Consider the following 26266-nt stretch of genomic DNA (forward strand, 5'->3'; position numbering starts at 1 on the left):
ATTTTGACTTTTGCATGATTCAGAATAAATATATAAAATGTGAGTATGACTGCTTCATTTATGCGAGGAGCTAATGACAATTCACTTATCTTCTTGTTATATGTTGTTTGATGCAAAAAGTATGACTAAGTTAATAAATTAAATAGGTTGCTAAGTAAGGAATTTGGCATGAAAGATTTAGGTGTAGCTAAGAAGATTTTTGGGATGAAAATACAGAGTCTCTAGAAGATTATGGCTATCTCAACGGAGTTATGTTAAGAAGGTATTGGACAAATTCAACATGGGTAATGCAAAGTCTGTAAGTTCATCTCTGACACATCATTTCAAATTATCTCTTACACAGTGCCTAAGGATAGATAAAAAGATCCAAGATATGTTAAAGGTTTTATATGTCAGTGCAATTAGTTGTCCGATGTATATCATGACTTGCATAAGATTTGATTTGACACAAGCTGTTAGTAAGGTTAACAAGTTTCTTTCAAATCATGATCGGTGGCATTGACATGCGGTCAAGTGAATTTTCATATACTTGAGGAATACTACAGATTATGACATTGAATTCAGCAGACAACACTACAAGAAAAACCCTCATAGACATCGGTGGAACAACAACGGTTTTAAGCAAAAACCGATGTCTTTGAGTATTTTACACCAGTTTTTCCAAAAACCGATGTCTATGAGCCCTGATTTTCGCTCATAGACATCGATTTTTTAGCCGATGTCTATGAGCGCCTTTTTTTTTCGTTAATAGACACCGATTTTAACAGTGATTTTTAAAACCCGGTGTCTATGATAAATAAAATAATTTAATTTTTTCACTCATACTTAGCTAAAATTTACAACACTTCCCTCCAAACCTAAACCTATATTGCGCCGTCCTTCCCCTTGCTAAATCGACGCCCCTTCCTCTCCCGATCAAGATCAACACACGACTCTCTTGTGAGGTCTGTAGAAAACGACCACATCCATATCCTCTTTCCCCTTCTCTTCTCCTCTCCCTTCCGTCTTTGCCCTCTCGCGGGTTGCTCCATCTCTTAGGGTTTCTTCTCCTCATGCTTTCTGGTTTCTGGTTTCTCCATCTTTTCCTCATGCTTCATGGTGCTTAAGGTTTCTGCTCCTTCGTCGTCTACACATTTTGCACCTCGCCTAGGGATCTTTCCAATGACGACGTCCTCAACCGCTTCCACTCTCATTCTCGCCATCATCCTTCTTCTTGTCGCCCCCTTGTCACCTGGGAACTGCGCATCGACTGGAGAAGGTAACGCTCTCTTCTTCTCTTTCGGTGGGTCAGGGAAAAATCGGAGCTTCGCCATGGAGTTTGCCCTCTATGGCGATGCTGAGATGAATAGCTCGGAGGTGAGGGTGACGCGTGCGGCGAACGAGAGCTCCGGGCTTATGATTTACTGGAAACCATTCAGATTCTTTGACACCAAGCCCGGGTTCTCTTCTTCCTTCTCGTTCTCTGTTTCGCCCGGCAATGGCGGAGGCCTAGCTTTCTTTTTATCTCCGGTCAGCGTTCCCTTGGAACCGGCGAATGGCGACTGGTCTAGGTTATCGACCAGTGTCGTTGCAGTGAAGTTCGTGACGACAGCAAGCCTCGTTGAAGTCGATGTTGGTGGAGAACTTTTGACAAAAAGCAGTAATCTTTCCGACGATGGTTTGCTTCTCATCCTCAGCAGAGGAGAAAAATTGCATTCTTGGATTGATTACGACGGAGAATCGAAGAGAATAGAGGTCAGGCTTTGCCAGGACAAGGATCCGAAGGAAGCAGCCCCTTCGATCTCTCACTCTATCGATTTGTCTTACATGTTGTGGAGGGAGGCGTCCTGGGTGGGTTTATCTTCCTGGAGTGGCAATTCTATGAAACATAACACAGATATCAATTTTATTCTTTAGTTGACTACTTAATGATCAATTTTCTAGGTTATTTATGGGGACACTGACTCTGTTATGGTACAATTCGGTGTGCCTTCTGTAGAGGAAGCAATGAAGTTAGGAAGAGAAGCATCAGAATATATTACAGGAACTTTCATAAAGGTATTCGATGGTTGAGACATGATTATTTGAGTTGTGGATGTCTTAAATCATGTGTTTCTTTAAATTTCTATTACTTAGTGTATTTTCAGCTAGATATCCTAGCTGACATTGTAAAAAAGGGTATTATAGCTAGATATCCTAGACGACATTTTTAGTCTTCATTTTAAATCACGTTTTATTTTCTTTCTTTATTTATTTACTATGAGGCAAATTTGTCATCCAAGAATATATAGTGCATATTCTCAAATTTTGTTTTTAGTCTCTGTCCTAATTTTTTTTAAACATTTTTTGAAGCCCATTAGGCTTGAATTTGAAAAGGTCTATTATCCCTATTTGCTAATAAGCAAGAAGAGATATGCTGGATTGTACTGGACAAAGCCTGATAGTTTTGACAAAATGGACACAAAAGGTAAGTATTTGAACTATTTAATAGTTATTGAAAAAACATGATTTAGTGGCATTCAATTTCTTAACAACAGGCATCGAGACAGTCAGAAGAGACAACTGTTTGTTGGTAAAGAAAATGGTAAACGAATGCCTACACAAGATACTAATTGACTGAGATATTCCTGACGCAGTTCAATATGTGAAGAACACAATTTCAGATCTTTTAATGAACCGTGTGGATTTGTCTCTTTTGGTTATAACAAAGGCAATTTCCAACTGCAGACAACATTACCATCTCAGTGATATAAGATCATATTTTAACATTTGTGTATGAACTCAAGTTTTTCTACCTTCTTTGGCAGGGTCTGACCAAAACTGGAAGTGATTATAATGTAAAGTCTGCACATGTTGAGCTTGCTGAAAAGATGCGAAAAGTATAGATCTTATCTGTTTGTTATCTTGCCTTAATTTAGAACTGATTTTTTCATTATTTTTATCCTTGTAAAAAAATAAAAAGGTGACAAAGATCGATACATTGAGAACATATACTTTTAGCATGGAAAACCATTCATACCGAATTGGAGTGTCTTGAAGCTTAACTTGTAAAGTTTCTGAAACAGCAAGAATAGAGTTAATAAGGATTCATCTGATTAATGCTGTAAAAAATCTTTCACTTCTTGTATGAATGCAGTCCTTTCACTTTGATCCCTCAATTTGTTATCGAGATTTTGAAGAGAGCTATGACCCTTTGTGCTAAGGCTTATGTGTATAACACATCTTGTCAACAAGTGTCTCCTTTATGTTATGAAAGAATATTCAGCATGTAGTTTGAAATAATTGAGACTTTATAGATTTTAGTACCATTTCCTTGATCTAGGGTTAGAACTAGACTAATGGCAGACAATAGTCAGAGTTACTTAAGTATTGTTCTTGCTCATCATAATGTGCACACTGCACTATCTATGTTTTCCCCTTCATTCGATGTAATGAGTTCTCTATTGTCTATGATCACATGGTCCTTTATTTGTACTGTTTATTAATATAAGTTCTTATCTCAGTATCCAAAGTAATGAATAGATCAATTTCATAACAACATTTTTCTTATCTAGAAATCTCATTACTTTTTTGCCTGTATAACTACTTACCATTGTGTCATTACAGGAGAAATTTTTATTGTTTCAGTATCAGATTAAGTGCTAAATTTTTATGGCCTCGTGATGCAATGATATATCTTGAGCCAAAGTAATCAAATCAGTTACACAAATGATAAATCTTATGCATCATTGAAATCCTTCAATCTTAATTGTGCCTAGTAGGTATCTGTGGTGGATAAGGTTATTAAGTATCTTTGCAGCTATGCATGCATCATGTGGATTGTTCAAATGCACAGAGTATCCCATCCCTATCGATTCTTTCTGGCTCAGTCTCTCTACTGGTTCAACAATTCAGAGGTGGCTATTTTCACAGCATTTTGAACTTTGAGCAGAGGCAGCTCCATCAATGTCAATCAGCAGTCTTATAAAACTAAAAAGGAACAGAAAGAGTTGTGTGTGCTTTCTGATCTGTCTTCTTTTTTTCTCTTGTCACTTTGCTGCCTTTTGCATAATGACAGTGAGGGCTATGGCATGGTTCCTAGCTGACAAATGTGCCTGTTGCATGTGGTAGAAAGCTATCCTGTAATCAAACTATCAGAGTGGCTACAACAAAATAGCAGTCCAAAGTTAAGTTGTTGGGCAGATCAGTTCAACATAACACAGATATCAATAATACATAACAGACAAGGGTTTTGAAATACATATTTATGAGATGGTAGATGATAAGTGGATATGAACCCCAAGAACTTTTGGAATGCGAGGAAACCTGAAGAAGAGGCAGATCAGTGGAAACACCACACTAGAAAAAACTGAAGGGTGGAAGAGCGAAGCAATGTTTGGGAATGGATAACTCTTTGCCATGCCAGAAGGCTGGGTTATGGCAGAAGCTGCTCCTTGAAGACCCTGAGCATGTCAGAGAAGTTGACGACACCGATAAGACCGTAGTTATCTTGCAGCCACCAGGAATGATAGATCTATCACTATATGATGTGGTTGAGATAAATGATGAATGTTTTTCTTTTTAAGCATTCCAATTAGTCTTGTTACCTGGTGCTCTTACTACTTTTTCAACTATGATTTTTAGTCTTGATTTACTAATATATTATTTATGTGTTTTTACAGTTTACAAATCTCAAGTACTCCAGAGTTGAAATTGATGAAGTGCGGTTCGAGTGGGCTGAATGCATGCTAGATTACATTTGAAGTGCGGTTCTACCTTGATGTGTTATTAAAAGAATGTTCTACCTTGATTTTGATATCTATTAACTAGCTTTTGATGTAAAAAGAATGTTTGAGTATTTTATGGATACTGTTGTAAGAAGATTATTTATATAATTTATGAATATTTGTGTATTTTATCGATATTGTTGAATGAAGAATATTTGTATAATTTATGAATATTTGTGTATTTTTTTTTATTATTGTCGGTTTTTCATTGTTTCGAAAATCAAATTTGTGCTGTTAAAAAATATACATATTACATCGGTTTTCCACCGCTGCAAAATCGGTGTTATTAACTAATATTACATCGATCATTTACTGCTGCCAAAACTGGTGTTATTAACATACAATATTACATCGGTTTTACACCGTTGATGAAACGGTGTCGTTAAGTGATACTACACCGGTTAATAACCGATTCGAAGACCGGTGTCGTTAAGTGATACTACATCGGTTTTAACCCGATGTCTAAAATGACAGACTTTTAACATCGGCTTCATAGACATCGGTCGAAAATGAAATAGACACCGGTGGAAAACCGATGTCTATGAGGGTTTTTGTTGTAGTGCAACAAGGTCATCCTTCAGTTATAGGATATGTGGATGCATACTATGCAAGAGATATGGATGATAGAAAGTTTATTACAAAGTATGTGTTTACTATGGTGGGAGGACCAATTTGTTCGAAGTCAATGATATAACCTATAGTTGCATTGTCCACTATTGAGTTAGAGTGCACGATAATAGCTTAAGCAACCAAGAAAGCATTGTGGCTTATAGGGTTGAAATGAAAATTGAGTGTTTAACAAGATGGAGTTAAATTGTATTGCGATAGCCAGAGTGCTATCTATTTGGTAAAAAAATCAAATATATCATGTGAGAATCAAGTAAATTGATGTAAGATTTTACAATATCAGAGAGCCGATTTCTTTTGGGAAAATACTACTTAAGAAGGTCCACACTTCTGAAAACGTTGCAGATATGTTAATAAAGTCATTTACTATAGAAAAGTTCAAGCATTGCTTGAACTTGATCAATTTCTCTAGTTACTAGAGGGAGGCAACCCAGACTCAATGTTCTAGGAGGAGTTCTTCTTAGATGCTCATAGTTCTTCAAAGGGGTGGATATTCGTCAAAATAGAGATTATTGGGGATGATTCGTATTTGGCCATCACGGGGCAAGGCCGTGCCACTAGACACGGCAAGGCCATGCCTACTTCTGAGGTATGAGGCAAGACCATGTCATGGGTCACAACTTGGCCATGTCCGGATTTAAGGGGAGCTAGCAAGCCTGTGGCACAACTGTGTCTAAGGGCATGATATGATTGTGCCCCATTCCTGTGCTGGATGCACTCAGATTTAGATTTTTTTTATTTATTGGATATTTTTATCCAAAATATCATGTGATCCCGTCCGGAAGCTTAGTCAGATAGAAGCCAGTCGCGCTGTCACCGGGGTTGGCGGAAAGTCGCTGCGACGCCTAGTCGATCTGGCATGCGCCGGGAAAGCTTACACGAGTGGATGCCGAGGGGTGTTGACGAAGCAAGGGTCCTGCGCACACTCGGACGAGCCCACGAGTTGTAAGAGACCAGAAACCAGGGAAAAAGTCCCCGGGTCAGGCCCTCCAAAGCTCAAATCAGGTACTTTTTCCCAGAAGCACAGAGAAAGGATGAAAAGTGAAAGACGAGTGCGAAAAGATGGGTGAGCGTACCTGAGTAAGGGACAAAGCTTCCCTTTTTATACCGCAAAGGATGCTTCTGGAGTCTGACAGGTGTCAGGGAATGTCGAATGTCAGACTTTGTCTGGCGGTGAATGACACGTGGTGTCCTCCTATAGGTTTAGGAGGGAATCAGCGGGTGGTGAGCACCAGACTGTTAGCATATTCTCTGACAGACAGTGATTATTCCCTGACAGGTTATTACGATTCCCTGGCTTGCTTGTCGTGTAGTGCATGCTTGCCCTGATCTGTTAACCCTGGGCTGGGCTCCTGTGCCTGCCAGCCTCGCTTTGTGGGTGTAGACCTATATTTCCTAATCTGTGTTTGCCGCTTCACAAATCCAGATCTGTACACTAGCCCTGTCTTGCTTGTCCTGTCTTGTGAACTCCTGACCTGCCTTATCTTGTATCTTGACCTGTATGCCTTGGTTTGGTTCCACTTATCCTGTGCCCCGACTTGTACGCCTTAGTCTGATTCTGTCTGTCCCGAGCTGTACGCCTTAGTCTGATTCCGTCTATCTTGACCTGTATTCCTTAGTCCGATACTGTCTGTCCCAACCTGTACGCCTTAGTCCGATACTGTCTGTCCCGACTTGTACTCCTTAATCCATGTATCCTATGTCAGAAATCCTGATCTGTATCCTTAGCTTGCACATCCCGACCTGCACGCTGTGATCCAGGTATCCTGTGTCGCAAGGCTATAAATCCTTACATGTATCCTTGGTTAGCACATCGCGACCTGTACGCTTTGGTCCCTGTGTTCTGTGCCGTAAGGCTATAAATTCTGACATGTATCCTTGGTTGGCACATCCCGACCTGTACGCTTTTGTAAGATACTGAAAAATTAAATAATAAAAGTTATTGGACGAAAAAATTTATTGGATTTTTCCTGAAATTTTTAGAAATTTTTCGGGATTTAAACGGAGTCCGTATGACCCGTTTTGAGGGGATAGATTCGGGGTACAGTGAAAGTCTGTTTTGAAATACCCATTTAAGTGGGAGTTGATTTGAGAATTAACTTAGACCTTAATTAAACTAACCTAAGTTTAACTAACCTATGTTAATATACCTAATCGGCTTCTCTTTTCCCCCATTCTTCCTCTCCCGATTTCCCTTTTCTCACGCGACTCTCATCTTCCCCGACCCATCTTCTCGCCTCACCGACGCCGAGCTCACGATCGCCGGCCATCTTCCTTCGGGTGAGGCTAGGGTAAAGACTCCATTGGCTCCTCTTGCGATCCTTTCTCCTCTCTCACGCAGGGCGCCTGACACCGACGGAGAGCTCCCTCTGGCCACGATTTCGTCCTCGTCGAGTCGCCTGAGGAAGAGCCGCCGGACCTCGACGGTACCGGCCTTGTCCAGATCATCTCTGCTTGCGTGGTCGGCTCTTCGGCCATTCCTTGTGCGTGATCGATGGGAGATCGAATCAAGGGCACGGTGAGGAATTTGGTTTGCGTCGTCTCGGATTGGTGGAGCCCCTTTTGTTTCTCCTCCTTGATCTGTTCACTGGAGGGCATTGCCGATCATCGTCAGCTGAGGTGGATCACACGACATCAGTTGTAGGTGATCAATTGAGGTAAGGTTTGGTCGGGAAATTCTGTGAATTCAAGGTTTCTTGTGTAATTGGGTTTCGCTTGTGATGATCTTTCTGTTTTGGATTAGAGGAAGCATTGGAGCAGTATATTGTGGAGTTTCCTCTATGCTGATCACTGCTCTCTGCCTTTCTTGCGGCTGTTGCGATTTTGGTTGAAGAATTGGGGTTCCGATTGAGGTAAGAATTGTCTTGTTGGTTAGGGTTTTGGCAACTTATAGTGTTATAGGTTAGTTCTGGACTGATTCTTGGAAGAATTGGTGTGTGCATTCTTTTGTAGCTTCCGGACAGAGGCTGGTAGGGCAGTGAGCTCTTGATTTGTAGCCATAACTCAAGGTAAGTGAATTTCTATGGATGTATCTCTGTTATTTCCGTCAGTAGGTTATTAAATTGGGGTTTCTAAGGAACCTAGGGTTTTATGCTTGCTTAGATTTATTAGTGGTGAGTAGATGTATTGATTTAACCCATATTGATATTAGATTGGGGATTTTCAGATTGGATGAGTTATGAGTTAGATAATTGAGGCATGTTAACAAGAAGAATTAACTAATTGGATTGGATTATCAGAGATGGTGGTTAAGGATTATTTGGAGGATTAGTCAGGGAGCAGATTTGATTGGAGTGATCCTATTGGGTTAGAGATTTTATTTAGCTATTTAATTCATATGAATTTAGCTAAATAAAATATAAATATATTGATTTATGCAGGACTTGGATTAGGGACGAGCGTCTCGATGCGGGATTACTTGGCACGATCTATATTTAAGGCGAGTATTTCTTCCTTGACCTCTACGTAGTTTTTCTTGATCTTAGTGCATGGCTATTATGTGATGGTTTAGGCTGCTTTATCTTATATCATGATCGGTTGTTGTTTTTCCTGCATGATACTTATGCTTGACCCTTGTGATGATCTATTTAATTCATATACAGTCTACACTCTTGATATTTACTCTGTTGTGATTACACGTGTAGAGTATGTCTTGTAGGGATTGTCGGGTTGTTGGTATTCCCATGCTGATTGGGTATATGATGTGGATTGTACATAGGTGGGTATGTGTTATAGGAGTCATCTTGTTGACCGTGCATTTACATGTGGTGTGTACATACATATTTGTCATGTACTTTTGGAGGAGTTGTGTTGATTGTATGTTTGGGGTATACACACATGTCTGTTGTGTTTTAACTGGAGGATACATGTTGATTGTACTTATATTTTGTGTACATGTGTCGTGTGGGATTATTGGAGATGTTTGGTTGATTATACATGTGTAGTGTGTACATATGTTTGGTGGGATACATGGAGGTATCATGACGATTATACTCATGTTGGAGGTATTTATGAGGTTTGGGATGTTGCATGGATGATGATTATATATATATATATCATGTTCATCATTCATTGCATCTGATGACTATTGTCGCCCTTGTGGTTGAGAGAGTCATCGGTTTGGTTTAGCGCCGCACACTCGACCACTCATGGTTAGTGGTAACTGGAGCAGTTGTCGCTCGTCCTGTCGTGCCACCCAGTCTCGAGGTTTAGTGAGATTCGGCGTTGTGAGCAGTCAGGGACCCTGATGCTATGTAGCTAGATAGCTACTAGTGGACTGTCCGCCTCAACCACTATATAGTGGGTTGGAGGGTAGTACAGTTGTCACGGAACCAAGCCTCTCGGCCATACTGGGGTCGTGGTGTCTGGAGAGGTGGCGGGGGTGACCATGGAGCATGCATGCACTTTTGCATATGTTGCACGGTGCATCTGGGGGTTATATTTGCATACATGCCTACTAGATACTAGTTGCATGTGTTTGTGGTATGTTGCATTTGTTTGCGATATGATTGTTGCATTTGGTTGTCATGCTGCATACATGTCATTTATTTTACATGTATATGCAGTCGTACTTATATTGCACAGGTGTCACGGGTATATATGTTGCAGATCCGGTGAGTTTACTGATCATTGTACCATGTGTCGATTCCAGATTGGGTATGTATCTGTCATTATGTTAGTTGTGGTTTGTACAGTTTATGTCAGGTTATTATGTCAGGTATGTTCAGATGCATTGATTATGATAATATGATCATGTTCTTATTCCCTCCTGAGACTGTATACTTGTGATCTCCATGTTGTTTATGGACTATACACTATCTTTTCTATTACCTGCTGAGTTACCTATACTCACCACCGCATGTATACATTTATGTTTTCAGGTAGCCTGTAGATGGTTGGTGTCGCTCGGAGTATCCTGTCTGTCGGGTCCTACGTCACATTCGAAGGTCGTGATTATTTTCTTTTGTATATTCTTTTCTTATTTTTGGCATTGTATTTGTGTATAGCCATGTGGCTATCTTATGGTTTTGGTGTTGTATTTGTTGTATAAAGCCTAGCCGGCTAGCAGTGTGTTGATTGTGTTGTATTGGGCTTTCCGTTTTCGTTTTTCCGCTGTGTTGGTTTTTAGTACAGCCGTGTGGGCTGTTTTATATATAACTGTGTGGTTGTGATTGTTTCATTCCAGCTGTATGGGCTGTTATTATAACTGCGTGGTTGTGTATAAAAATATTCCAGCCGCATGTGGCTGATGTATTTTGCTTGTATTGATGCTTCAAATTGTCACCGGTATAGGGGAGATGCTACCGGATTTTTGTCTGGTAGAGACTCCTTTGGGGCGTGACAATTTAGTGGTATCAGAGCAGGTACGATGCCTATTATTCGTGTTTTAGATTTCATGATTCGGTTTTCTTGATGTGACTTTTCCGATTTTGGGACCAGGCAGCAGGACATCTCCAGGCTATAGGAGGTATGTTTGCATATTGTTATCATACATTTCTGTTGGTGTATGTATTGTTGCCCATATAGTTATGATGTGTGTTAGTGTTCTCTTGTTAGTACTTGTCTATTTGTTTGTAGCATGCATTGCATGTGTTGGGTCAATCACTGATCACGGTTGACCTAATGGAGATCAAGGATTACAGTCTCAGGGGATTCATCATATCATACTACCAGTAGTTTAGTGTCTATTACTACTAGTTGGTTGAGAGGTAGAGTCATATACCAGTCTCGGTTATCATTAGTTGTGTAGTGAATGATATCTGTATACCCATGTTGACTCAGTTAGTAGAGTATCGGTTTACTCCTGTTGAGGATTGATTTACTTGGTTGACTTGTGTAGTTATGGTTTGACTTATTACCCTTGTTGACTTGGACAGTTGGGGTTTGACTTATCTTAGTTGGTTTTGTGATCCTATTAGTTCGGTCAGTAGAGGATCGATTTACCCTTGTGGACTTGGGTAGTGGTGTATCGATTTACCTTAGTTAGTTTCATCAGTGGATGATTGATTTACTCTTATTGGATCAGTTAGGAGATGATCGATTTATTTTGTTGGTCCGACCAGTAGGGGACTGACTTACTCCATTTTTAGAGATTCTTATCTTTGGGATGTTTTAGACTGGGTTAGATATTTTGACTTGTACCGGTGTAGAAAGGACTGAATTGGTCGTATACCATTACCGGCTTAGTCAGTCTATAGAGGATCGATGTATCCTATTCCATGGGGACTTTGACTATGGATTGTCTGTACCTGGTTGGGGGGGCTTAGAAGGTACATTCAGATAGGATATCGCACGGGGTGGAAAAGTGTAAAGCTACGTGCTTAACACTTTGAGATACAACCGTTACAAGGGTATAACTTGGAGAGTACATTCGGATATGATGATCTTCGAGGGGTAGAGCATCGATTGACAGATATTTTGATCAGTTGTTTAGTTGTAGTGTTCCTCTATTTTTGTGTTCATTGCTTGATACTGGAGGTTACTGAACCTCAGATGGAGCAATCACAGTATGATGGGGTACCAGACAATGGTTAGACGGCTCAGCTAACATTGTCTCTATCAGGTGGCTCAAGACCTTGACCACGTGATCATTTTACCAGACCTTGTAGTCTATATCTCATATTAGAGGGTTTGACCTTTTATCGATATTTATCGAGGGGCATATATGGGATGATTATGAGAGTTGTGGAGATACTTTCTAGATGGGTAGACTCTTAGTCAGAAGGTTGTGTGACCCTTTGACTTTGGATTGATCTTCTTTTACTATGGATATATGAGTACCTAAGAGGATGAGATTATGAGATTTGGCAGACCTTTTGGATACATTTAGTATATTGGTAGTGGGTGTCGAAGGTTGGATGCTTTCCTTTTTCTCTATCTTTGTTTAGGAGACTATCTGGTATGGTTGATTGATGTTGAGGATGATTGGAGTTTGGTGGATATTGTGAGATCAGGTGTGGTGATATGTTATCTTTTGATAATCTATTAGTGGATGTTTGATTTGATGATTTATTGTTTAGTATTTGATGCTGATAGAGACATGAGGGGTAGCACTTGTGTGATATTTATGGATTTGATGATTTGTAGTTAGTGATCGGATCACAGATTTGTTGGGGATCTTGGGGTTGAGAGTGTTTGTTGTACGGATATTATGAGTCTATGGTTTTATCGTTTAGGCTTACAGTACCCTAGATGTTTTTATGGACTCGATGTACTTGGTATCATTAGGGTGTTTGGATCAGTTTTCATTGTCTTTATTGGTGATGTTGTGATCTATTCCCGATCCGAGGTGGATCACATACACTAGCTTCGTATAGTTCTAGGGATGTTTCGACGGGAACATCTATATGTGAAGTTAGTAGTACGTATTGTGATTGTCTTTTACGAGTTTTTGAGACACATTGTGTTTAGTAGAGGATATATGTGGATCTACAGGAGATAGAGGTGGTTATTAGTTGGGAGTAGGCGTAGTCTATACTGGAGATTCGCTGTTCCTTTCTTGATCTGGCTAGATGTTATCGGAGATTAGTTGAGGGTTTTCTCCAGTATTTATGCCGTTGACGGGACTGTTCAGGATGAGTATGAAATTTTCCTGGATAAACGCTTATGAGATCAGTTTCAGGAGTTGAAACGAGAAGTGTTAACTGCACCATCTTAGTTGTACTTTCTAGTGTAGACGGATTTGTACTCTACACAGATGTATCGTATCTGGGAGTCGGTGCAGTTCCGATGTAGCATGAGCGGAGTAGTCTCATGCTAGTAGTGAGAATTCTCGTGTAATGAGAATGAGATTCTTTATTTTCGTGGGAGATCATGTGTGTTCCCGAGTCACTTCTTATTCGGGAGGAGTTACTTCGGGAAACACCTTGACCTGGATTTGCGATACATTCGGGTGACATCTGATATGTGGAGACATTAGAGCACTCTTGTTGGTGGAACGATATGAAGAAAGACATCGTGGATTTTGTAGCTTGATGTCTATTATGTCAGCAAGTGGAGGTTGAGCATCAGAGATTAGTAGGATTGTCTCTGTTGATTTGGATACTAGAGTGGAGTTGGGAGCATGTTATGACGGATTTTGTTGTGGGATTATCCAGGACTAGGAGAGGATATTTTGGTTTGGGTAATCATTATTGGATGACAACTAGGCTCCCTACTGTCGATTTGTAAGGCAGATTCATTTGGATTAAGTAGCAGGATTATACTCTAGAGATATTATCAGACCTTATGGTATATCTCTGAGTATTGGTTTGGATGGAGATCAGTGATTTCATGTTATGGTTTTGATTATGGTTACAGCAGACTTTGGATTAGGAGTTTCACTTTAGTATAGATTTTTACCCTCAGACTGATAGATAGTTTGAGCGCCTTATATAGATGTTGGAGGATCGGTTGAGAGTGAATCATGGATTTCAGAGGTAGTTGATTTATTCATATTTGGCTAGATTGCAGAGTGGAGTAGTTGAGGAGGATGTTATTTGATTGATACCCTTGGAGGAGGATCCCTGAATTTATCAGTAAATTTGGGGACCAAATTTTTATTAGTGGGGGAGAATGTAAGATACTGAAAAATTAAATAATAAAAGTTATTGGACGAAAAATTTTATTGGATTTTTCCTGAAATTTTTAGAAATTTTTCAAGATTTAAACGGAGTCCGTATGACCCGTTTTGAGGGGATAGATTCGGGGTACAGTGAAAGTCTGTTTTGAAATACCCATTTAAGTGGGAGTTGATTTGAGAATTAACTTAGACCTTAATTAAACTAACCTAAGTTTAATTAACCTATGTTAATATACCTAATCGGCTTCTCTTTTCCCCCATTCTTCCTCTCCCGATTTCCCTTTTCTCACGCGACTCTCATCTTCCCCGACCCATCTTCTCGCCTCACCGACACCGAGCTCACGATCGCCGGCCATCTTCCTTCGGGTGAGGCTAGGGTAAAGACTTCATTGGCTCCTCTTGCGATCCTTTCTCCTCTCTCACGCGCGGGCGCCTGACACCGACGGAGAGCTCCCTCTGGCCACGATTTCGTCCTCGTCGAGTCGCCTGAGGAAGAGCCGCCGGACCTCGACGGTACTGGCCTTGTCCAGATCATCTCTGCTTGCGTGGTCGGCTCTTCGGCCATTCCTTGTGCATGATCGATGGGAGATCGAATCTAGGGCACGGTGAGGAATTTGGTTTGCGTCGTCTCGGATTGGTCGAGCCCCTTTTGTTTCTCCTCCTTGATCTGTTCACTGGAGGGCATTGCCGATCATCGTCAGCTGAGGTGGATCACACGACATCAGTTGTAGGTGATCAATTGAGGTAAGGTTTGGTCTGGAAATTCTGTGAATTCAAGGTTTCTTGTGTAATTGGGTTTCGCTTGTGATGATCTTTCTGTTTTGGATTAGAGGAAGCATTGGAGCAGTATATTGTAGAGTTTCCTCTATGCTGATCACTGCTCTCTGCCTTTCTTGCGGCTGTTGCGGTTTTGGTTGAAGAATTGGGGTTCCGATTGAGGTAAGAATTGTCTTGTTGGTTAGGGTTTTGGCAACTTATAGCGTTATAGGTCAGTTCTGGACTGATTCTTGGAAGAATTGGTGTGTGCATTCTTTTGTAGCTTCCGGACAGAGGCTGGTAGGGCAGTGAGCTCTTGATTTGTAGCCATAACTCAAGGTAAGTGAATTTCTATGGATGTATCTCTGTTATTTCCGTCAGTAGGTTGTTAAATTGGGGTTTCTAAGGAACCTAGGGTTTTATGCTTGCTTAGATTTATTAGTGGTGAGTAGATGTATTGATTTAACCCATATTGATATTAGATTGGGGATTTTCAGATTGGATGAGTTATGAGTTAGATAATTGAGGCATGTTAACAAGAAGAATTAACTAATTAGATTGGATTATCAGAGATGGTGGTTAAGGATTATTTGGAGGATTAGTCAGGGAGCAGATTTGATTGGAGTGATCCTATTGGGTTAGAGATTTTATTTAGCTATTTAATTCATATGAATTTAGCTAAGTAAAATATAAATATATTGATTTCTGCATGACTTGGATTCGGGACGAGCGTCTCGATGCGGGATTACTTGGCACGATCTATATTTAAGGCGGGTATTTCTTCCTTGACCTCTACGTAGTTTTTCTTGATCTTAGTGCATGGCTATTATGTGATGGTTTAGGCTGCTTTATCTTATATCATGATCGGTTGTTGTTTTTCCTGCATGATACTTATGCTTGACCCTTGTGATGATCTATTTAATTCATATACAGTCTACACTCTTGATATCTACTCTGTTGTGATTACACGTGTAGAGTATGTCTTGTAGGGATTGTCGGGTTGTTGGTATTCCCATGCTGATTGGGTATATGATGTGGATTATACATAGGTGGGTATGTGTTATAGGAGTCATCTTGTTGACCGTGCATTTACATGTGGTGTGTACATTCATATTTGTCATGTACTTTTGGAGGAGTTGTGTTGATTGTATGTTTGGGGTATACACACATGTCTGTTGTGTTTTTACTGGAGGATACATGTTGATTGTACTTATATTTTGTGTACATGTGTCGTGTGGGATTATTGGAGATGTTTGGTTGATTATACATGTGTAGTGTGTACATATGTTTGGTGGGATACATGGAGGTATCATGACGATTATACTCATGTTGGAGGTATTTATGAGGTTTGGGGTGTTGCATGGATGATGATTTTATATATATATATATATATCATGTTCATCATTCATTGCATCTGATGACCGTTGTCTCCCTTGTGGTTGAGAAAGTCATCAGTTGGTTTGGTTTAGCACCGCACACTCGGCCACTCATGGGTAGTGGTAGTTGGAGCAATTGCTGCTAGTCCTGTCGTGCCACCCGGTCACGAGGTTTAGTGAGATCCGGCGTTGTGAGCAGTCAGGGACCCTGATGCTATGTAGTTAGATAGCTACTAGCGGACTGTCCGCCTCGACCACTATATAGTGGGCTGGAGGGTAGTACAGTCGTCACAGACCCAAGCCTCTCGGCCATACAGGGGTCGTGGTGTTCGGAGAGGTGGCGGGGGTGACCATGGAGCATGCATGCACTTTTGCATATGATGCACGGTGCATCTGGGGGTTATATTTGCATACATGCCTACTAGATACTAGTTGCATGTGTTTGTGGTATGTTGCATTTGTTTGCGATATGATTGTTGCATTTGGTTGTCATGCTGCATACATGTCATTTATTTTACATGTATATGCAGTCGTACTTATATTGCACAGGTGTCACGGGTATATCTGTTGCAGATCCGGTGAGTTTACTGATCATTGTACCATGTGTCGATTCCAGATTGGGTATGTATCTGTCATTATGTTAGTTGTGGTTTGTACAGTTTATGTCAGGTTATTATGTCAGGTATGTTCAGATGCATTGATTATGATAATATGATCATGTTCTTATTCCCTACTGAGACTGTATACTTATGATCTCCATGTTGTTTATGGACTATGCACTATCTTTTCTATTACCCGCTGAGTTACCTATACTCACCACCGCATGTATACATTTATGTTTTCAGGTAGCCTGTAGATGGTTGGTGTCGCTCGGAGTATCCTGTCTGTCGGGTCCTACGTCACATTCGAAGATCGTGATTATTTTCTTTTGTATATTCTTGTATTATTTTTGGCATTGTATTTGTGTATAGCCATGTGGCTATCTTATGGTTTTGGTGTTGTATTTGTTGTATAAAGCCTAGCCGGCTAGCAGTGTGTTGATTGTGTTGTATTGGGCTTTCCGTTTTCGTTTTTTCCGTTGTGTTGGTTTTTAGTACAGCCGTGTGGGCTGTTTTATATATAACTGCGTGGTTGTGATTGTTTCATTCCAGCTGTATAGGCTGTTATTATAACTGCGTGGTTGTGTATAAAAATATTCCAGCCGCATGTGGCTGATGTATTTTGCTTGTATTGATGCTTTAGATTGTCACCGGTATAGGAGAGATGCTACCGGATTTTTGTCTGGTAGAGACTCCTTTGGGGCGTGACAGCTTTGGTCCCTGTGTTCTGTGCCGCAAGGCTATAAATCCTGATCTGTATCCTTGGTTAGCACATCACGATTTGTACGCTTTGGTCCCTGCGTTCTATGCCGCAAGGCTATAAATCTTGTCCTGTATCCTTGGTTGGTACATCCCGACCTATACGATTTGGTCCCTGTGTTCTGTGCCCCAAGGCTATAAATCCTTACCTGTATCCTTGGTTAGCACATCGCGACCTATACGCTTTGGTCCTTGTGTTCTGTGCCGCAATGCTATAAATCCTGACCTGTATCATTGGTTGGCACATTCCGATCTGTACGCTTTGGTCCCTGTGTTTTGTGTCGCAAGGCTATAAATCCTGACCTGTATCACACTATGTGAAAAACGACTTTTTACTTCGTTGATTACCTGAAGTAAAAGACCTTTTTTACCGAAGTAGACACGCGTGAAGTAAAAAGATTTGTTTTACTTCGGATAAACTCCGAAGTTGTAGGCCCAGAAAAACGAAGTAGTATTGGTTGTCGGGTTCGGACATATTACGAAGTAAAAAGTCCATTTAACTTCGTTGGTTTTTAAAAACACCGAAGTAATTAATCCTTTTCGACTTCATCGTTTAGTATTTGTTGTGAAGTAATATACCTACTTTAACTTCGGTTAAAAATGAAGTAATGGATTACTTTTACTTCGACATATATCGTTACTTCCTGAAGTAATTATCGATTTAATTACATTTAGCTTCGTTCTTGATCGAAGTAATAGATAGATACTACTTCGGAATTTTTGGTAATAACCGAAGTAGTTGATACTATTTTACAGCAACAAATTGTATTGCTTCGAAGTTATAAGTAGATTTTACTTCGGATTTTATGAATAAAGTGAAGTATGTTTTCTCTTTTTACTTCATTATTTTTAGACTTCAGTAATTTTGAGCATCACAAAAGGTAACTTCATAAACCTTGATCAAAATAAGTCATGATTTCAGCATATGTTTATACAAAACAAATCTCACAACCTGCAATTCACACAACCATAAAAAACGAGTACACAATCTCCCTAAATATGGTCAAAATAAGCCATAAAAAACCAAAAACATGTACTGGTTCATTCACACAACCTGCAATTCACTTCAAGAACGAGTACACAAATTCACTCCATTCAATTCTCACTTCATCATATTGTGTCTGCGTATAGTACTGGTTCTTCACACAACCTGCAAACTGCAATTTAGAAAGAACCATCATGTTATGTTTTGTAACTGAAAACTTTAAATCAAAACACAGTAAGTTGACAAAAAAATCATGAATTAAATTAACAAAAGCATGATAAGACAAATAAATATGTATTTTTATATGCACTCTTATAGTAACAATTTTGTTCGAATTATAACATGTGGGTCACAGAAGCCTAAATAAATTTGGGCCTTACATGCTCATTATTTTACTGGACTAAAAGTTGAGGCATTGTCTATCACAAAAGAATATTTTTAAAAAAATCTGCCTGAAGTAAGCTCAGGTTGTGTGAAGTCCAGCAACACTTGAAGTAAGCTAACTGGAGACCAGCAATACTTGAAGTAAGCTAACTGAAATAAGCATTATCTATCACAAAAGATAATTTTTGGAATCCTAAAAATCAAAGAGAAGTATAACCCAGCAACTTGGATGCTTGAAGTAAGCTCAGTGCCTACAGAAGCCCAATTTGGAATGGATTTTGCAGAATACTCACCCCCCCCCCCCCCCCCCACACACACACAATATTACTAAGCACACACACACACACCCCATTACTAAGCACATACACACTTTGTATAAACAAATAACTCAAAAAACGTACCCCTATTCACCTTTCCCCTCTTCCCACAGGAAAGTACACATGTTAGCCCCAAATCAGTTACTAATTTCCCCCAGCTACTAATAGAACTATGCATAACACAGTTTTGTATAAAACCATAAATAGGGTGTCATCTAAGGGCGAGGAAAAAAAAGAAGGAAAGAATCCATATCAAAGCATGAGAAGAAAGCAGTAGCAGGGCGTGAACGATTTGATTCAGTGTGCAACACTATATCGATTTGATTCAGTATGTGCATTCTTGTTCAAAATGGAAGAAATTCACACACCTTACTCTCCAACTGTAGATCCTCACATTCAACAATCTCTTTCATGTACCGCATGACACAATATCCGCATTCAACACAACCTTGTTGTTTCAGATTACCCTAATGAATCAAAGTTAATGCAAAGTGAAAAACCAAATATATAAGAACCAGAAATGCATGTTTTCAATAAGACATACCGTCAACTGTTTGCAAGTTGATCGTTTTGGATTACCCCTCATACAAAGGTACGTCCTCACTCCACTACATTGTAAAAATAGAACTTATTTCATTTCATATTTGCTAATCAATCTATTCACAATCTACATAATCTAAAACATACTTGCACACTGTAGTTTTCCAAGCGTTATCTCGGTTCCTATTACCCATTGAGTCCAACAAATAAATTGTATCTTTGTCCTCGTTTATAAAGGTCAAGATCCAGTGGTTCCTGCACGATTGTCAATATATAGCTAAGCTACTATGTATTAGGAATTGAGCAGGGATTAAAAATATACCCAGTGTTGTATGGGATAAGGCATATGCTGTCTCCGTTTGATGCTTTCAACTGATTAGCAATGTGTTGTGAAGAGGTACTGCCATCTTGAGCGGCTGGTATTTTGTTGGGATCCACAAACGACACATACTCAGCCCTGTTTGTTTCCTTCAAGTACTTGTACAAGTAACTACATTCAAGTAATAAAAAACATGGTTACTTAAGACATGAACTAATGCAAAGAGAAGAATTGTATATAAGACAACTTACCCCATGTAAACCAAAATTTGCCTGGCCCCTATCTCTCTCATTTCCATACAGCGCATGACATCCTCTCTCAACAACGATGTACTCACATTACGTCCAAACATGGCTTCATCAAATTCGATAGAAATGGTCTCCTCCTCAGTCATCAGTCTAACAACATAAGAATACAAAAACTTGCATGGCATTGGTAGAGCACTTTCAACTTCTTTGAATTTATTTTTCTCATCAGGAACCTCCAAAATAGCAAATGGTGGTGCATGTTTCTCCTTTTTCTGCAATTTTAAATAATTGTAGCAAAATATATAACTATAGCAACAGAAAAGTGAACTGAAAATACCTTTGTCGTCGAAAATGTCACCAACTCTTTTGGCCAGCCAACCACAGTTCCAACAGCATCTACCATTACTGTTGGTCCTGACTTAAGTGGAATTGGAAGCTCCGCTTCCTCCTGTAAAACAACATCAACAGACACCTTTAAGTTGCCTTCCCCAAGTGGAGCATTGTGCAGCATAACATTTGGGCCTCCGTCAGATACTATCGTGACATATGCCACCACATTCCCCTTATTCTTCAGAGCCAAATGACATTTTTTCCCCTGAACAATAAGATATTATGTTTTAATATCTAAAGGTAGGAAACAAATTTAATGTACCAAATATAATATAAAACCTCATTGAATGAACTGCCGCATTCAAAAACTTCCACATCATCTTCCAATCTTTGAACTGCCATGTGCGATGACTTGTTAGATGCTACACGTTCAGAAACTCGATCACTTGTTTCTGGCATAAATCGAGCAAGAAGAGCCTTGAGTTTTTCAACTTCAGCTTTCAAACTCTTTGTTTCCTCTGCTTGCTCTTTGTAGTTTTCAGCCAAAGCCTTTGACACCAACTCCCTCTTCTTCCTTGGAGTTTTGAAGTAGACTTGGGGCTTCAAAAATCCCCCTACACCTCTAACCCTGCCGTAATGTTCTTGGCTCCCTAATGCAGTAGTTAATACGTCATTGCTTCCAGAAGATATGAACTCTCCCCTCTTTTTCTTGTCCAACAAATCGTCCTAAAACTATAGAGGTAACATTAAATATCCAATGAAGACACTTTTTTCACTTATTATGAATGAACTTGAAATAAAACTAAAATAATACAATTTTTTCAGCAACTTCAGCAGTCTCTGTATTTGTGATGTTTCCGGATTTGTCCTCGCGGGCCTTACGCCAAAGTAATGACCTATCAACTTCCTCATCCTCCCTGAATATTTTTCTCTGCCTCTATAATTCCAAAAAATGATCATTTAAAACATGACGTACTACATGAAAAGGATAATATAATGTTCCATGGATTACCAATTCAGTCTCCAAGGCAATGTAACCTTTGCAAGACATTTTGTGATCATACTTGCAATGGCTCATCCGTTCCTTTTGTTTTTCATGAGTGACCTATATCACGTAAAAAAAAGTAAATTTATAGAAGAATTGCTAGAATTTAAAAACAATAGGATGGAGTATGATGAACTTATTATATATATTCCTGTTGTACATGAACTTATTATATATATTCCTGCTGTACAGAACTTCATTTTGTTAATTAAATGCCCTAAATGTTTTAAATCTTAGTGCATATAATAATTTAAATATAACATGATAATATCAAGTACCTCCCAAGATGGATGTAGTCTCTCATCGACAAAAGCTTTCCAAATTACAGATGGGATCTGATACTGCTCCGGTGGTGACCTCAGTTTTTCAGGATTATCTCTATATGGCCAGACAAACCTACTGTTGAGTTTGTTTTTGAAGTCTCTCCATTTCTGGCCTGCTGAACTCATCACTGCTGCCTCGCTTTGAGGTGCTAAGTCGAAGACATTCTGTAACACACAGCAGTAATTGCTATCAGTTTGTATATTGAAAAAATCACAATGAAAAAAAAACATAAGCAATCTCATAAGGAAGTGTATTATTGGATTATACTCACCGATATTTCTTCCCACACTTTCTGTTTCATGTTCTCTGGAACAGTGGGTCATGACTTTATGTTAATTGGCACCATGGATCTAACAATAGAGCCTATGAAAGATTGTAGTGCCTTTCCATTTTCATTGTACATAGGTCGTCCCATGTCATCATATTCAATCGTCGACTTTTTTCCCCATCTTGCAGCAGCAATAAGTCTGCACATTGATGTAGGCCCTCGAGTCTTCTTCTGCCCAGTAATAGAAGGTTCTTCTATTTCAGTGTCTCCTCGTAGCTCTGCAGTGGCTAACCCATCAGCATCTTGGTGTAGTTCGGTGTCCTCAACTACACGTGGCTCATCATATTTTCCTATTTTTCGCTGTTTTTTAGGACGCATTTTTCTTTTCCCTGCATATAGGAAAATAAATGATGAGATAACGGTATATAAAGTCTGTAGTGACAATATAATAAAAGAAGACGTGATACAAATAATAACATTAACACATACGAACAAGTAAAAATAATACTAGTAAAAACAATAAATATTAATGCAGATGACATAAAAGTGGAAAACATCATATTTTCTTGTTTGTTACAAAGAAACCCTCTTTAGAAGATCTAAAGTATCCTTAACGTGTAGGAATACAATGAATATCAACATTATCAATTGGTCGAGCTTCGGGAATTCTGGTCCAAAGATCCTCTTCTCCCTCGTAACATCTATTTGGAACTGGAAGCACTATTGACCACCCTTTGTTCAGTGGGTTAGCAACATAAAATACTTGTCTAACTTGACTTGCAAGCACAAATTCATCCTTCTGGTGGCCTCGTTTGTTCAGATTAACTAAGGTGAAGTCACATTCATCATTGTATTGTATTCCTTTCTCATTTGATACCCATGCGTACTTGAAAAGAGGAACTTGAAATTGATGATAGTCTAGTTCCCATATCTCTTCAATAACTCCATAAAAAGTCACATTCTCTAACACGGGATTCTTATCTTTGGCACTACAAACAAGCATCGTGTTGGCAAGTAGAGAAACACCACTGTTTTGACAAACTTTCTCATCATCCCGCTCTTTTGTTTGGTATAAATTGCCATTTATGACATAGCTATCACACTTTAAGACTCGCACACGTGGTCCATGGGCCAGCCATCTCAATGACGATGTCATTCCACCATTGCAACTATCGATTTCAGCAGCCACCTGACATGCATTCCTATTAATTAGTGTGATCAAAACAATGATTAACAAATATTGTATGTTAGCATCTTCTACATCACCTTTGCACGAAACCAGTCAATGAACCTCTTATTATGAGCATCTTGTATCCACCTTGCATCTTTCTATTTCTTGGGAAACATTGTCTTCAAGAAGGATTTGTGTTCACTGAAGAAGTAAAGTTCTAAAGTTTTATTTTCATGAATACATATGGACTGCCAAGTACATATAATTATTAGTTATGCAGTACACTTACATAATGTATGGAGATATTTCTTCTGTATTTTCTAGAATAGTCAAGTGTGCTTGTTGGAGATCAATTTGTTGGACGATGATTGATGAATTGCTTGCTGAGAATCCAGGAATGCTTGCGTTTGGGTCATGTAGTGATTTAGGGACCCTAACAGGATCAAGGTCATTGAGATATTCTGAACAAAATTCAACTGCTTCTTCTGCTGCATATCTCCGAACAATGCAACCTTCCGGATATTTTCGAATGCCTACGTAACTTTTCAACACCTTCATGCATCTTTCAAATGGGTACATCCATCTGAAGTAGACTGGTCCACATAATTGGACTTCACGAACAAGATGAACTGTTAAGTGGAGCATGATATCGAAGAAAGAAGGGGGGAAATACTGCTCCAATAAGCAGAGTGTAACAATCAAGTCAGATTGCAGCTTATCTAACTTGGCTACATCGATAATCTTGCAACAAATATCTTTGAAGAAGAAGCATAATCTTATGACAACATATCTAACATATTTTGGCAGAGAATTACGTATGACTATTGGCAGGAAGTGCTGCATTATAACATGAGAATCATGTGATTTCAAGCTACTCAGCTTCATCTCATCCATGCAGACAAGATTCTTCATGTTTGATGAGAAACCTTCCGGAACTTTTATATCCATTAATGACCTACATACTTGTAATCTCTCATTTTTTGTGAATGAGCATGCTGCAGGAGGTAGATATGTTCTTTTCTCACCAATTTTAGGAGCCAATTGAGGCCTAATTCCCATCTGAACCATGTCCAACCTAGCTGCCACATTGTCCTTGGTTTTTCCCTTGATGTTCATCAAAGTATTAATCAGAGACTCGAAAACGTTTTTCTCAATGTGCATAACATCGAGACAATGCCTAACATGTAGGTATTTCCAGTATGGAAGATTGAAAAAAATTGACTTCTTCTTCCAACATTTACTGAAATTTGTAGCTCCAACATACTTTTCTTCTTCAATGTCTTCCACAATATTCTCCTTTGCTTTTTTCCTTATTTTCCCCTTCACACTTGTTTTCTTTCCAAACTCACATGTTATGTCTGAAAGCTTGTCAAACAACTTAATTCCAGATAATGGCCTACCTGCTTCACCAAGTTCCTCCATGCCATTAAACTCCTTTATTTGCCTCCGATATGGATGAAATCGTGGTAGGAATCGTCTATGCCCAGCAAATGACATTTTCTTCCCATTTTGTAAGTGCTTTGCATAAGTATCCTCACCACATATTGGGCATGCGTAATAACCATGTGTAGTACATCCACTAAGGTTACCATATGCAGGAAAGTCGTTGATGGTCCATAAAAGAACTGCTTTAAGAGTGAAAACCTCCCTTCGATAAGCATCATAAACTCCATCAACTCCTTCCCACAACAGTTGCAAATCATCAACCAGAACCTCAAGGTAGACGTCGATATCGTTTCCAGGCTGTTTCAGCCCTGAAATGAGCATCGTTAGCATGATGAATTTCCTTTTCATGCACATGTCTGGAGGCAAATTATATGTGGCCAGCATAATTGGCCATCAACTATAGCGACTACTAAGATTGTTGTGAGGATTAATTCCATCGGCTGCAAGTGCCAGGCGAATATTTCTTGCCTCACTTCCAAAGTCGGGCCACATATGATCCACCAATTTCCATGACGGTGAATCAACTGGATGGCGTAACTGACCAACAACTCTTGTGCTATCTGCATGCCATGTTAAATTTCTGGAAGTTTCTAAAGATTTAAACATGCGCTTAAATCTTGGTATGGGAGGGAAATATCAAACCACTTTGGCAGGAACACCTTTCTTCTCAACATTTTTCTTGGTTAGCTTCCATCTTGATAAGCCACATTTCGGGCAGCTTACGCAGTCTTTATATTGTTTCCTATAAAGGATGCAATCATTGGAACAAGCATGAATCTTTTCATGACTCAAAGCCAAACAACTCAATGTCTTCTTTGCTTCATAAATTGACGATGGCAGATTGTGGTTATCTGGTAGCATGTCCCCAAAATCTGCTAGTAGATCTGAAAATAGAGCATCACTCATCCCATGCCTTGCTTTAGTATTGTATAGTTTTACAAGTGCACTCAACTTTGTGTAACGTTTGCATCCCTTATACAATGGCTTCTCTGCTTCCTCCAAAAACTTCATAAATGCTTCTGGATTTTCTGTATGGTTATCATACGCTGCCTCACACAAATTAATAGTTTCAAAATCATCATGACAATTATCAGTTGGCTCTTGGTTGACACTCGAATTTAATCTATCCTTCTCCGCAGCCTCGCCATGCCAAATCCAATTCAAATAATTTTTACTGAAACCATTGAAGTAAAGATGCTCCCGAATCCACATAACCGCTCTCTTTTTAAGATTCATACATTTGCAACAAGGACAATGAATTAAATTGGGGGCAATATGTGGATTCTGCAAACAACTTCTAATGAATTGTTCCACACCCTCCTCATACTCTTTGTGTTGGGATCTCTTCGTACGGCTAGAGAGGGGGGTGTGAATAGCCGACCCCAAATCTTTGCTCGTTTCTTTCTACAAATTAGGTTAGCAGCGGAAATAACAAAAGGAAACGAAAACAAAACAAACCAAACCTCA

General features: G+C 39.4%; 2 protein-coding genes and 1 long non-coding RNA gene across 3 annotated transcripts; 1 reads left to right on the forward strand and 2 right to left on the reverse strand.

Annotated features, from left to right (window-relative positions):
• Positions 1 to 1095: 1095 nt before the first annotated feature.
• Positions 1096 to 2052, forward strand: LOC122023088 (putative L-type lectin-domain containing receptor kinase II.2). The gene is made up of 2 exons (XM_042581180.1): positions 1096 to 1830; positions 1924 to 2052. Exons 1-2 carry the CDS (start codon positions 1096 to 1098, stop codon positions 2050 to 2052), a joined length of 864 nt encoding a protein of 287 aa, XP_042437114.1.
• A 17622-nt stretch (positions 2053 to 19674) lies between these two features.
• Positions 19675 to 20239, reverse strand: LOC122022605. Its single transcript, XR_006123039.1, has 3 exons — positions 20219 to 20239; positions 19971 to 20138; positions 19675 to 19716 (listed from the first exon to the last, which is right to left on the reverse strand). It is a non-coding gene; the product is annotated as an uncharacterized LOC122022605 (long non-coding RNA).
• Positions 20240 to 22233: 1994 nt separating this feature from the next.
• Positions 22234 to 26011, reverse strand: LOC122023089. Its single transcript, XM_042581181.1, has 7 exons — positions 25459 to 26011; positions 25210 to 25359; positions 24680 to 25107; positions 23643 to 24457; positions 23449 to 23532; positions 22810 to 23384; positions 22234 to 22571 (listed from the first exon to the last, which is right to left on the reverse strand). Exons 1-7 carry the CDS (start codon positions 26009 to 26011, stop codon positions 22234 to 22236), a joined length of 2943 nt encoding a protein of 980 aa, XP_042437115.1.
• Between the last annotated feature and the right edge of the window lie 255 nt (positions 26012 to 26266).

This window comes from Zingiber officinale, chromosome 9B (genome assembly GCF_018446385.1).
Source record: "Zingiber officinale cultivar Zhangliang chromosome 9B, Zo_v1.1, whole genome shotgun sequence".
In the NCBI taxonomy this organism is placed as follows: Eukaryota; Viridiplantae; Streptophyta; class Magnoliopsida; order Zingiberales; family Zingiberaceae; genus Zingiber; species Zingiber officinale.

Coding starts and splice junctions, on each gene's coding strand:
- LOC122023089 (XM_042581181.1), bottom strand. CDS start 26,011: ATGTGGATTCGGGAGCATCTTTACTTCAATGGTTTCAGTAAAAATTAT. Junction 23,533..23,642: donor GAAATATCTCCATACATTAT/GTAAGTGTACTG, acceptor TCCTTCTTGAAG/ACAATGTTTCCCAAGAAATA. Junction 22,572..22,809: donor TGATAATGTTGATATTCATT/GTATTCCTACAC, acceptor TCCTATATGCAG/GGAAAAGAAAAATGCGTCCT.
- LOC122023088 (XM_042581180.1), top strand. CDS start 1,096: ATGGTGCTTAAGGTTTCTGCTCCTTCGTCGTCTACACATTTTGCACCT. Junction 1,831..1,923: donor TGTGGAGGGAGGCGTCCTGG/GTGGGTTTATCT, acceptor TCAATTTTCTAG/GTTATTTATGGGGACACTGA.